The 13,152-nt window shown below is 41.4% G+C and overlaps 1 protein-coding gene across 14 annotated transcripts in view; it reads right to left on the bottom strand.

Annotated features, from left to right (window-relative positions):
* Positions 1-367: 367 nt before the first annotated feature.
* The window catches only part of TGFBR3 (transforming growth factor beta receptor 3), a 199,962-nt gene continuing 187,177 nt past the window's right edge, over positions 368-13,152 (bottom strand). For all 14 annotated transcript variants that reach the window (XM_082383857.1, XM_082383859.1, XM_082383853.1 and 11 more), the window contains one exon: positions 368-3,808. In XM_082383857.1, coding sequence (XP_082239983.1) covers positions 3,690-3,808 — 119 coding nt within the window. In that variant the 3' untranslated portion in view covers positions 368-3,689. The remainder of the gene's footprint in view (positions 3,809-13,152) is intronic.

Below are 13,152 nucleotides of genomic sequence, written 5' to 3'. Positions count from 1 at the left end.
TTGATAGAGAATGCTAGAAGCAGCACTCAGGTGTTTGGAGGGATTGGAAATAGTAGGTCCAAAATACGTATTATTTCTCATTCCGTGCCTCTAGGAGATTGACAGAAGGCCCCTGAGCGGATTCCAGGGCTGACCCCCACTTCCAGGTCTCCTGCCATGTTTTTCTGAGAAGAGTAGCAACTCCTGCACGCCCCCTCCGGTCTGTCTACCCCCGCCCCCAACCTCTGCTCTGTGAGCCTTGGCCCTTCCCCTCCCTCCTCCTCATCAGCACAGTCATAGCGGATGATAAATTTAGGAGAAAGGCACAATGAACAAGGGTTATATCAGCCTGAGGGTAGAATTTAATGATGACCAAACAAGACACGTATTAATAATTGATATATATCTTTTTATTATGCACAGATAAAGGACTTAAAACTGTGGTTATCAAAACTATACATCTAAGCATGTTCACAAGATTGACGACATACTGAACAGAGAAAAGAGTACAACAGGGGTGCTCAAACTGGCCACAGGGATTTTCAGGGTACTCTTTTTACCCTCATAGATGATGAAAAACAGCAACAAAATCAGGCTCATTCAGGAAAAACCAGAAGAGAGAAGTATTGTATTTGGAAACTGATAATAGTCCTTTTCAGAAAAACATCTGTCAGTTTCATGAACAACCCCCAGTGAAAACAAACAGGAAAAAAAAAAATCACACGCACGAGTCACCCAACAAAATGTGCTCTGTTAACACAATCAGCAGTACAACCATCACTCAAATCATGAGGTAGTTACAGTACAAAAAGACCGGCACGCAGGTGCACACCCCCTCACACACTCCCAAGCACGCCCACAACAGAACACACACAGGAAACGGGTTTACAATCTCATTACAGACAAGGAAAAGACCTTTTGTTTTGTTTAGAAAATGCTATAGAAACAGCTTACTCAGAAGGAATCTGACTTTCCAAATACAGAGCAACGGCTGGTACACACCACACGGTGAAAAGCTATAGGGTATTACACAATCTGCCTTGGAGTTTAAAGCATTTCAACAATAGCTTTTGCATCAAATAAACAAAACAAAATGGCCTCTGCAAATGAAGGGTGTAACCTGCAGAAGTAACAGAAGACTTTGCAGATAGAGGAATTTAACTGGAATATAAAAACAGTTTTAAAGAAACTTGTAGGATGTGTTATAAAGTAGAGCTTATACTTTGTATTAAAACTGTGAAGTATGAAGCAACTGGAAATGCTGTAACAGGAAGCTAGGGAGAAAACACAATTTTTAAAAAATGTTCACTTTTTAGAAACATTTCAGAAATACTTAATGATGTTCACTCTCCAATTAACACAGGATCGGGTTTCATCAACATGAATTTCTTGATCTGAATAATACTTCTGGATAGTAAGACCCAAACAAATAAAAGTTGATTTCTTCTTCTCTTTCTTTTAAAATCTTTTGGTTTGCACCCATAAATTTGTTAATTAATTTTAAATTATTTATAAAATCATCGGCAATGTAGCATCTCTCTCAAAAATATACATTTAAATATATTACAAAAGGTTTTAACCCTGTCCATCTAAGAATTGGACCTTTTAATACCTCTTAATAGCTAATCATCTTTTTAACAGGATGGATAGGGATTTTTAAAAAGCAAAGAACTGATCAAAAGAATTCACAGTAACTGAAATTAAACATTTCATATGGAGTAACTTAAATTTATCTAAAACACTTAAATATATCTTTATACACAGATTTTTGTAGTAAAATATAGCTATAAGTGACTTAAAGACTCTAGTCTTCTTTGAAGACATCTTTAAACTTTTTTATACATAGAATATGCTAAAACAATACATTCTGCTGAAGGTTAGGCAAAGCGCATTATTTTCAAACACAGGTAGCATAATCTAGGTCCTCCACTCTGATACCTTTATGTTAAAAAAAAGTTAACTGAAGGCAAAATTTTTTCTAATCTCCTATCTTCATTTGTCTGTGAAAATCTGCAAAATTATCACTATAGATGGCCTGGAAATCTTAGCCCGCAATCTGTTTTGATTAAAATCATCCTGATTGAATGTCTATAACTATCAAATCAATCACAGCATGACTCCATGATGGGTTAACGATTGTCAATCTCCACCTATTTGCCTTGTAGACACTGCCCTCAGGTCTCCGGTGACATCAACATTTCCTACTTAAGGTTCCATTCACAGAGAACCAGGCACAACTTCCTTATTTTAAGAGCAGTTAGATTTGCTTATGAATAGTTTGGGGGTAGAATCTAGCCTGTTCTATTTGTAGACTTCTGAGTTGTTTGGGAGAATTCTGGAAAAAGAATAATATTTATTTGCAATGAAGTTACCTTCAGTAGTAAATGATTTGGCATGGACATTTTCCTCTGGCATTCTTTTTTTTAACATAGAGGTATCAGTTGAGCTTATTTTAGCTGCAAAGTGGCATCATATTATTCCATTTTAATAAAATTTACCTCAAATTCTTTTTGAGTTTTGGGGGTATATTTAAGGCAAGAGAACTAAAGCAATCCAAATGAGTGTCTTTTTCCATATCTCATCAGTTTCTTGGCAGAACTGGTGACACTGTTCAGATAACCAACAGGAATCCAAAAGGATCTGCCATATATTTGCATTTTACAAGAGCTTGGTGTTTACAAAAGGGTCTATTGAAAAGGTTGACATGTTTTGCATGGAAACACTAATTCTCTCAAATATATTTAAGAATAAGTTCCAACTCTGAAGGTGTAGGACATTTTAAAAATGGGAATGAATTTTCTCTTCTTCAACTGAAAAAAACGAATGTGCCAAATGACGTATTATATACTTGTACTGGTAATATATCACTGTGCAAATTCCTCCTCAACTTTACAACTGAATTTTGCCCCCATTTACACATTAATGTAATAGAACACATTGTCATAAATGGGCACAAATCTGCAGTCCCAGATTTTGGCCATTTTCAATTTCTATATGCCTATAAAGAAATGCAAAATTTGCATTAAGACATTTTTGCAGTTGGTGTGTGAATGTGGGGAGAAGGAGGAAGCTGATAAGGAAATCAGCACTGGTTTTGGCCCAGGGCACAAGAAAGGAATGTTGCCTTGAGGTGTGTCAGGATGCAGTCAGTGAGGGCAGCACCCATCAAGCCGACACAGCAGTCCCCACAAGTGTGGCAGCAAGGTGAGAAGTGTGCATCCAGAAGGTGCAAATTAGACATGGAGGAACACACTGAGGAAGTCTTGAAGCATTTCTGTTGTTTTACATCTTGGTTCAGTTATAAAAGAATCTTTGGCCACATCTACTCACTGGTTCTACTATCTGACTATTATCCTTTTACCAACTCTTTGCGTCTGGGTAAAACGTAGGGCTCCAAATTACGGATGTTCTTACCTGGACAAAGCAGCATTTTAAAAACTGGCATGTGTTTCACATTGAAAACCCCCAAGCCTGTGAGGGGCTGGTGGAGAAGGCCACCACCTTAGCTTTCTCACATGAATCTAGTGTGTTACAGAAGCCCAGGGGTCACATTTACATTAGTCCTGGGTGGGGGGTGAACACAACAGGTGATCGCTATATTGAAATTCACTCTCTTTACCAGGGACCCACGATCTAGCCTCCCGAGTCTGGAATCTGGACCCAGGTGTGGGCTCCCTCCCGGTCCTGCCCTTGGCGGTGGGCGGGGCAGGCTAGGCCGTGCTGCTGCTGGAGCAGGGCGTGCTCTGCGTGCTGCCGATGCTGTGCGCTGCGCTGCTGTTTTCCGAGGCTGGTGGGGAGGTGGGGACCTGCTGCCTTCCTGCAGTCTCTCCTGCAGTTAATGAAGAAAAGGGGTGAGGAGAGACGCATGTTACACACGTGCACTTCTGAAAAGACCTTTTACTCAGTTTTTGCTTTATCTTATTTAGTTTTTTTTTTTAATTAATTAATTTATTTATTTATGGCTGTGTTGGGTCTTCGTCTCTGTGCGAGGGCTTTCTCTAGTTGCGGCAAGTGGGGGCCACTCTTCATCGCGGTGCGCGGGCCTCTCACTATCGCGGCCTCTCTTGTTGCGGAGCACAGGCTCCAGACGCGCAGGCTCAGTAATTGTGGCTCACGGGCCCAGTTGCTCCGCGGCATGTGGGATCTTCCCAGACCAGGGCTCGAACCCGTGTCCCCCGCATTGGCAGGCAGATTCTCAACCACTGCGCCACCAGGGAAACCCCTATTTAGTTATTTTTTAAACATCTTTTTTGGAGTATAATTGCTTTACAATGGTGTCCTAATTTCTGCTGTATAACAATGAAAAGCCCATTTTCTCTGATGTTCTTCTCATCCATGGGCAGAAGCAACTAGACCAGAAGGCCTTGTACCATAAGGCTGTTCTGCTTGTGGGTATTTTATTTTGCTTTTAAAGCCTCTTGCATGGGGAAAAAAAGAACTGATTTCAAGCGGACTGACAGTTAATAGGGGCAAAGACCCCTGATAGTTGAGGACGAACGCCCAGGATTTCAGTGCCTGCAACCGTTGAAGACCACCATCATCTGTACTGTGTGATCCAACTGACCAGCACCTGTATTCAGGAAACACCTCCTCTCATAAAGGTATCGTAGGGTTCGGAGAGTGAGACCTTTAAACTGTAATAAGAGAATCTTGGCGATTTGGAGGCCTTTTTCTGAATACCCCTGGTCGAAATAGGGGTGGTGACGGCTAGGTTTTTCCCTAGCTACAGCGGAGAGAGCACTGTGCCTGGAGCACACGACCCGCCTGAGAAATGCAGGTATAGAAGGAGCCTGCTCCCAGAAACACCTTTTGAAGAAGGGGCTTAGCTGCTACACAAGGGGACTGTGGTTGCCAGGTAACAGCCCCTCCATTTGGAGGTTTACTGCAGGGTGCAGCCTGAGTCATCTCCTCACACATCAAGCACCCCACTTTTCATCACACACCCCACTGCATTTCAGCAAAGCCCATACCTCACGTCAAGTGCGCAGGGCTGTGGGGAGGGGGGGAACCTTGGGTCACACAGATGGTCTGCATTTAGCGCTGCAAAAGGCTCTAGAGCTCTTTTCTTCAACAAAACTGGCCTCAGGGCAGCCCTCAAACAATGGCTCTAGGTAGGGAAAAGTGATCAAGGCTCTCTGATGACAAATACTGCATTTTCTTCGAAAAGTCAAAGCGTCAACTTCGTACACTTCTGGTCAGCGATCTCCCCGCTCCAATGTGGGAAGCCCCGGAGGGCCAGGTCTGTTTATGAATGAGCCTCCTCTTTCCTGTCAGGCTGAAATACACAGCACTCCGCAGTTGATAAGCAACCCTCTGGCCTCTTCCTTAAAACAAAACACACCAGCAAAGGCTCTGCCCTCCAAGCACAGGAACTTAGTCCGTTACTTCCATTCCCCTTTTGGGGCCCCTCAAAAGCCTCTGCCAAAACAGCAGTTCTACGAAATGTAGAAGCAGCTCATGCCTCTGGGTCTGGTTACAGCTTTCCCTGTCACCCATTTATGAACCACACAGCTACAACACACATTCTGGCCTCAACCTCAGGGCCTTCATATGCTTGCTGCATATTTGGCCCTTGCTGTATTTCCTCTGATTATCTATTCTTCTGGGATTGGTGGGATGGAGAGGGGAGAGCAGGTCAGTATTCCTCAGAGGCAGAGAAACAATGTATTTTCACTCTTCTTTTTTTGGCAATCTATATTTTGGACCCTTTCCAGCATTACCCTCTACCCTTCATGTGTGCATTTAGTTAAAGGTGGGGAAGTTTGCCTCAATGATAGTGACTTTCTGCCAGATATCCACTTTCCCCAGAGTGGGAACTTTATTTCTAAAAGGAAATTAAATCTGTTAGCTATTCTGAATTATGTCTACCCCCTCCCACCCCCAAAAAACCCCAAAACCTCCAGAGACTAGAACAACTCGTGATACAGTTTAAAAATTCAGCCCCCTTACAACCCACATGTTGAAACATACCCAGCTGGATTCTCAGGTTATCAATTAGCAGGACTAAAGTGGCTGTATGTGAAGCACATTTTAAAAATATCTTTTCTCCATTTCAATAAAGGATCCATCAGAAAAGCAGGAGGTAAGTCAATACCCTAACTCCCCGTTTTGGCTCACCTGGGTTTCGTTTGTTCGGCCTGATAGCAGCTAAAGCAAGATGGCTTTGGCTGTTCTATCGACAGTGAACAGGTTTGTCTCATCCCAAATGTGACATGTGCTTGATTATTCACATTCAGGAAAAGTGCCAGTACTACTCCCTGCCCAGGAAGTCTGAATATTTGCTTTCCGATGTCTATTTGCCAAATATAATTTGTTGCCATGTCAGTTTATTTTAATCATTGCCCATTAAAAAGGTCTTTCAACTTCCAGAGTTTTGGAAACTCTTGCGCTGCTAATACAAAACACCAGTCCAAAATGAAACCCCAAGCAAAACAAAACAAAGAAGTCCCCTATACTCAAGACTACAGGATACATTTCACCAGGGTGGACAAGTCAACTTACCCTAATTATCTGCTGGCCTTGAGAAAACAGTGTGCCAAGGAGTACCTTTGTTTGAGAATCTGCTTGGAAATGTTGAAAATAGCTTCTTTAGACTATCCCTTCTAGCTCTGTGTCTTTTTTCACATGTAAGATGTGCGATTTCTCAGTATAACCAAGTTGTTAAAAACTTTTACCTTTGGAAAAACTTTTACCTTTGGAGAAATCAAGAAAAGTTTTCTCATTGTCAGATGCAAGTGGCACTACAGAAAAATTCACCATGAGAAAGAAAGTTTAATGTGCAGATGTTTCTGCTTAAAAAGCCAACAGAGTCCCTTAGGTTTTCTAAGATGGGTTCTTTGGTTTTCTGCTCTTTATCACAGTGACCTCTGATTTCTTGGAGCACTGAGTTTCTCTAAAATATCCCTTGGGTGACAAATACAACCGGCCTACTTCTGGAGAAGATGGATGGTCAGGGAGGACCGCAGGGCTACGCAGAGCGGGCGCACTTAGAGAATGAAGGTTCAAGGAAGGCTCCCTGCTCATAAATATCAAGCTTGGCCGTCAGAAGAAATGTGTTCAGTCTTCATGCTTTGCTCCTAAAATCTCAAACCACCGAGGAAGAGATATTTGGGAAGGAGAGTGAGTAGGGGAAAGAGGCATCTGGCACACGGGATAGTCAGGAGGAAGGTGTGTTAGGACAAGGATTCATTCCACCCGGCTCAGTGTGAGTTGGTGGTATAATGGTGAGCATGGCTGCCTTCCATTCCACCCGGCTCACCTATTAGCCTGTGGCTGAGCTTAGATATTGCCAGAGATGCTTTTAAGAAAAAAAAAAAAAAAAAACCCCACATATTTTAAGGGATAACCTATTTCCTTTCTTTAGCTTGGCGTGGAGCTGTCCAGATCCGATTTCCTGCCACCTCTTTGGCAGTCTACTTTACAACTGGATTCTTATCTCTTAAATCTTTCACGGGCTTCCCTGGTGGCGCAGTGGTTGGGAATCTGCCTGCCAATGCAGGGGACACGGGTTCGAGCCCTGGTCTGGGAAGATCCCACATGCCGCGGAGCAGCTGGGCCCATGAGCCACAATTACTGAGCCTGCGCGTCTGGAGCCTGTGCTCCGCAACAGGAGAGGCCGCGATGGTGAGAGGCCCGCGCACCGCGATGAGGAGTGGCCCCCCTTTGCCACAACTAGAGAAAGCCCTCGCACAGAAACGAAGACCCAACACAGCCATAAATAAATAAATAAATAAATGAATGAATGAATGAATAAATAAATAAATAAATAAATAAATAAATATTTAAAAAAAATAGTAAGAGAATATTATAAAAAAAAAAAAAGAAAAAGAAAAGAGCCTCAAATTGATCAGCCCTCAGTGGCCAATTATTCAGTGGGTCTGGCTCACTTTAAAAAAAAAAAAAAAAATCTTTCACCATGGCAGGTCCTGGGGAAGAAACTTAATCTAAAGATGTGAATAACATGGAGAAGCTCTATGGGGAAACAACAACAGAAGAATTTTAAAGAAAGGTGAGAGGAATCTCAGTTATTTAGCCCAAAGCAGACCGTTTGCAAATATTGCCCACAGAGGATTATTACAAAGAGGAGCAGACAGGTGTACTGCTCCCTGGAGAGCAGTACATGAGGAAATGAGTTTAAATGGCAGTGACAGAGATTTAGGTCACATAGCAGGGAACTTGCTGATTATGAGGATTGGCTAGTTATAGCGGGAATTTATGGAATTTCTTTCTTGAGAGATATTTAAGCATTGGATTGAACACCATATGCCTGGGGGTGACTTAGACCTAATATTACTTGATGCTGCAGAGAAAACAAAGATATTTTCCTCTAGGCCTATGTGTTGGTTGCAATTTTGTACCAATTATTGTCTCTTGATATCCTAATTATAATTATTTCACAAGCTCACTCCAATAAGGAGAGTGAACTAGACCACCTTTAGTTTAGAGAAGCTTTCAATCACTATTCATCATTTTCAAAAATTGTCCCTCCTCACTTTTCAAGCTAAAGGACTTTGCTGTTGTAGGCAAAACTCTGCAGGAGGGGTGAATTAGATGTTGTTATAAGTTATGGAGAAAGGTTCCAAGGCAGGAAGTAAAATCTTTCAAAATGTTCTGCCTCCTACTTTCTTTCTATGTTCCCGCAATATGGCCAACCTGTTCGCACCTGCACTTTGGTTTTCTGTAGGCATCTTACTTTAACTTAACCTGAGCACTTGGGTGAAAAGAGTGGATCCTGCCCTCTCTCCAGGCATACCAGGGTTCCCATCTGTCCCACCTGCATCTTTCTGATCCCTGGGAGTTAGTCTCTTGTCTCCTACTTTAGTCACACTTTAGCTGATCTTCTTGCTGTTTCTTTCTTCACCTGGACTAAACTGGGGAGCTTAGAGAAACTTCAGATGTCTGAAAGCATTTGAAGCCTCCAGAGACGCTCCTAATTAAAAGGAGCATCCTAATTACCTGACTCAGGTGGACCTGGGTATGTGCTTGACTTCTGCTTTAAGAACATACAGTGTGTTCAACTCAGGATTGTTGAACAGAAGCCCGAGGGATTGGGACAGGCACACCTAATTCAACATCTCAGCATTTTACTTTGTTCTGTGAAACACAGTGTTCCTTCCACACTTAGATTTTTTTCTGCCTGCACATATGAGCAACCTTACATTTTTTGGAGGACTTTGGAGTTCAGAAAACTTTTCACTTGCATTTCTTGTTTAAATACTCTCACCTTCATAACCCTGTGAAGTACAGATCATCTCTATGTTTACTAAAGAGAAACATGGTTCATATTCTTGGCTCAGGTAACAAGATTAGCAGTTGAACAAACTAGTGCTTCAAGTCCAATTTCTGACAATAGCCCACACCTAAGGTGGTACAGATACACATAGAAGGTGGCCTCCCTCCCACTTTTCCCCTGTTCTGCCTCTTCTTATTATCATCAGACTTTGAGTGCATCCTGTTCAGGGACCACAAAGGCAAGTTAAAATAAAGATAAATTATAACAACATCTAACCCACCCCCTCCTACAGTTTTGCCCGCAAAAGGTAGGTCTTTTTTCTTGGAGAATGGGGAGGGATAATTTTTGAAACTGATGAAAAGAGATTGAAAACTTCCCTAAACTAAAGGTAGTCTAGTTTACTCTTCTCACAGGAGGGAGCTTATGAAATTCAAATATCAAGAATCAAGATATTAATTGGTACAAAACTGCAAGTCATAGGCTTAGAGGAAAATCTTACCAAAATGACAATTTACAGATTTTTAAAAGGCATAAACCTATAAGAAGAAAGAAAACCTACAAGAAGAAGAAAGAAAACAGGAGTGGAGACAATAGCAATGAAATATTGGAAGCTAATGAGGAAATGGGTGAGTAGTAACTGACTTAGCAGATTCAAGTCAAGGCTTAGGTGGAAACTAAGCCACCAGTAGGAAAAGCTGAGAAACAGCCAAGTTGTAACACAGAACTCCTCAAAAACTCAGGAAATGGTGGCATCAGGTACCCCTAGGCAAGAGGGTGAACATAGGGCTGTAAGAAGTTGGGTTGGCTAAACTTCTGTTTGAGAAGCAATAACATTTCTCTAAATCCCCTTCTTTACTCCATGGCGCTGGGACCCTGCCCTTCCTCATCTGGGAGGAAGACAGGAAGTTTACTCTCTAAAGAGGATGAAACTAGGGTTCCGGGAATGACCAACACCAGCACAACTGAGGGTAGAGAACCACAATTACAGAGGAGAATTAAATTAATGTCTACATGTTGAATGTTGTGACCCCCAGAATGCTGACAGCCAGAACTACAACCTCCAGGAAGGAAACAGGAAAACCTGTTTCATTGAAAATCTGATAAGCTCAAGAGGAAAGATCCAAAGATGAGATACCAGGAGTTCCTCAGTAAAAGGCCTAGCCAGATCACCCTAAGGGAAGTTCAAAATCAATATGTTCTACCCACAAGCTCAGAACTTCCCTATTCTTAAATAATTCTATATTAATATTCTCAGAGAGATAAGACATTGCACCCATAAGAGTAGGATATATTTTTTTTAATTCATAGGAAATACTTCTTGGAATTAACAAATATGAAGGCAGTATTAAAAATGCAATAAGAAACTGAAAGATAAAGATGAAGAAATCTCCTAGAAAATAAAGAAAGGAAGAAGATGGAAAACAGAAAAGGAAAATTAGAGGACGATTCAAGAAGTTCAACTTTCAAATAAAATTATTTCTAGAATGAGAGAACAAAAAAAACAGGGGCAAGAAAAAATAAATAATTCTAAAAAATCTCAACAATGAAGGACATAGTTTCTAGACTGAAAGGGCTCAATTAATGCCCAGCATAATGAATGAAAATATACCTAAATCAAGCACTATTATCGTGAAATTTCTTCCAGAGAGAAAAAACAGCTCAGGAATCTGAATGGCTTTGCATTTCCCAAAAGCAATCTTCAGAGGTAAAACTCAATGAGGAGTGCTTTCAAAATTCTGAAGAAAAACTAGTTGTAACCTAGAATTCTATACCTTGCCAAACTATCTACCAAGTGTTTGTATAAAATGAGGATATTTGCAGACATGCATGGTGCAAAAAACATTTACCTCTTATGTTCCCTTTAAACCAAGAAGGGGGAAGACAGGATCCATGACACAGGACATCCACAACTAGAAAGTACTGAGGAAAATGAATCAGTAGAATATCTGATGTCTGAACGTGTAAGTGTTAAGAGGAGATTGAGACAATTGGCAGAGAGTCAACTGATGAATTAGTGATAATTATATACAAAACCAAGGTAATGTGGGGGTGGAGAGAGAGACAATTATTAATTCTAGGGAAAATTAGAAGTCATGCAGGAGAAGCAACACTATTATACTACATGGCTAAAGTGTGGTTAGTATTTAGGCTGTCATAATAATGCAAACATTAATTCTGACCTAACCAAAATGTCAGTGTAATTCTATTTGGAGGATGGTGGGGACAAGGGGGACAAAAAGGGCATGAATATATAATTGGGACACAGGGCTGAAAGAGAACTAAATTTTCATTTTCCATAGTAAGAGGTCAACAGAAAAGACCTAAAATTTTTGTCAAGAAGTGGCAATATATTCATGTTATTTAGAGATGTGGATTGATGTCCAAGAGAATCAGCTAAGAGTCAAAAATGGTGCTCTGAAGAGACAGAAAAGGGAGTGGGGCAGTAGGGGACTCATGTTTTTCATAACAAGTCTTACAGAACTATTTCAGCCTTTAAACTATGTGCATGTTGTGATAAAGCTTAAAAGTTTTACTAAAAATTAAAAATAAATGCTTTTGCTCCTCTCCTCAAAAAATTAATAGATATAATATTGCACATGACTTTTGGGACCTTCATGAGTCAGGTGAGGGACCATGACCTAGCTAGGCTCCCAGGAGTATGAAGATTCTATGGCTCCATTCCAGCACCATTTCCACCCTGACTGCCCCTCCACTCTGCACCATCTTAGTGGAGAATGTAAATATTAGAAATGGAGTTTTCCAAACAGAGTGAATATAGCCCTAAGGAAGTATCCCTTATTGTGCCCAAAGTTGTCATATGATAAAGCAGGGACCCAGCTTTTTTGGACTAACACACATTCCAGGTGTGTAAGTAGATCTCCACAATTGAAACCTGTGACTTGGTTCTGCACTCTGTGCTGCAGATGGAATGGACAGCACAACAGGAAGTTGTCTAAATTAAGGATCGTTTTAGCCATAGAGGCAGATGCTGCCTGAACCCCCAAATATACCATATAAGGTCTGAGTTCCACAGCTTAGATTATTGTGGAAACTGAATGGACTGAGTCAGTGTTTGTATAGACACCTCTTACCACTGGCCACTGCATTATGATCTTCTCTTTTTATCTAAACTTGCTGCTAGCTGACCCAGGTAAGAAACTGAGGGGGTTCTAGATAGGAAACTACCATTTGGTCCTAAAGTGAGCATTTTTCTTGCTTGCATGACGCTGGTATTCCTTATGAGCAGTCTTTAAAATGAACCATAGGCTATAGCTTTTAATAAAAAGTCATTTGGGGACTCCCCGGTGGTCCAGTGGGTAAGACTCTGCACTCCCAATGCAGGGGGCCCGGGTTTGATCCCTGGTCAGGGAGCTGGATCCCGCATGCGTGCCACAGCTGGGAGTCCACATGCCGCAGCTAAAAAGATCCCGCGTGCTGCAACTAAGACCTGGCACAGCCTAAATTAATTAATTAATTAATTTTTTAAAAGTCATTTGAAGCTGTATCATATGTGATGCTAACAGGTTTAGAGCCCAAATGACAGTGTCTATAAACCTTTCAGCTTCCAAATCAGCATAATTTATTTTGCTGGAAATCATCACAGGAAGGCCTTTGTGTTTTTGCTTTTGTTTTTTAATCTACTTACAAATCTACTTCTACATGAACAAAACTTATAAACTCCTCCTTAAGTCTCTGGTTTGGGGGAGAAGGGAACAGTAACAACACACCTTAGAATTTAACAAGCAGCAATACGTGCCACGGAACCAGGCTTTGCTTTTTCCCGGGTTTGTAAGCGTGGCCATGGACAAGAGTCTGGGATTATTAGAGGGAGTTCAGTGGGATCTGTTCCCATAGTGAGTGCCATCTGGTTGCCCTCTTCTGCCTTCACCTGGCTTCCTGGCCCTACTGGCCTGAGATTAGCTTTCGGGGTTTGGGGGTGT

Source organism: Balaenoptera borealis (genome assembly GCF_965194805.1).
Source record: "Balaenoptera borealis genome assembly, chromosome: 1".
In the NCBI taxonomy this organism is placed as follows: Eukaryota; Metazoa; Chordata; class Mammalia; order Artiodactyla; family Balaenopteridae; genus Balaenoptera; species Balaenoptera borealis.
This window is presented reverse-complemented; position numbering and strand designations above follow the sequence as displayed.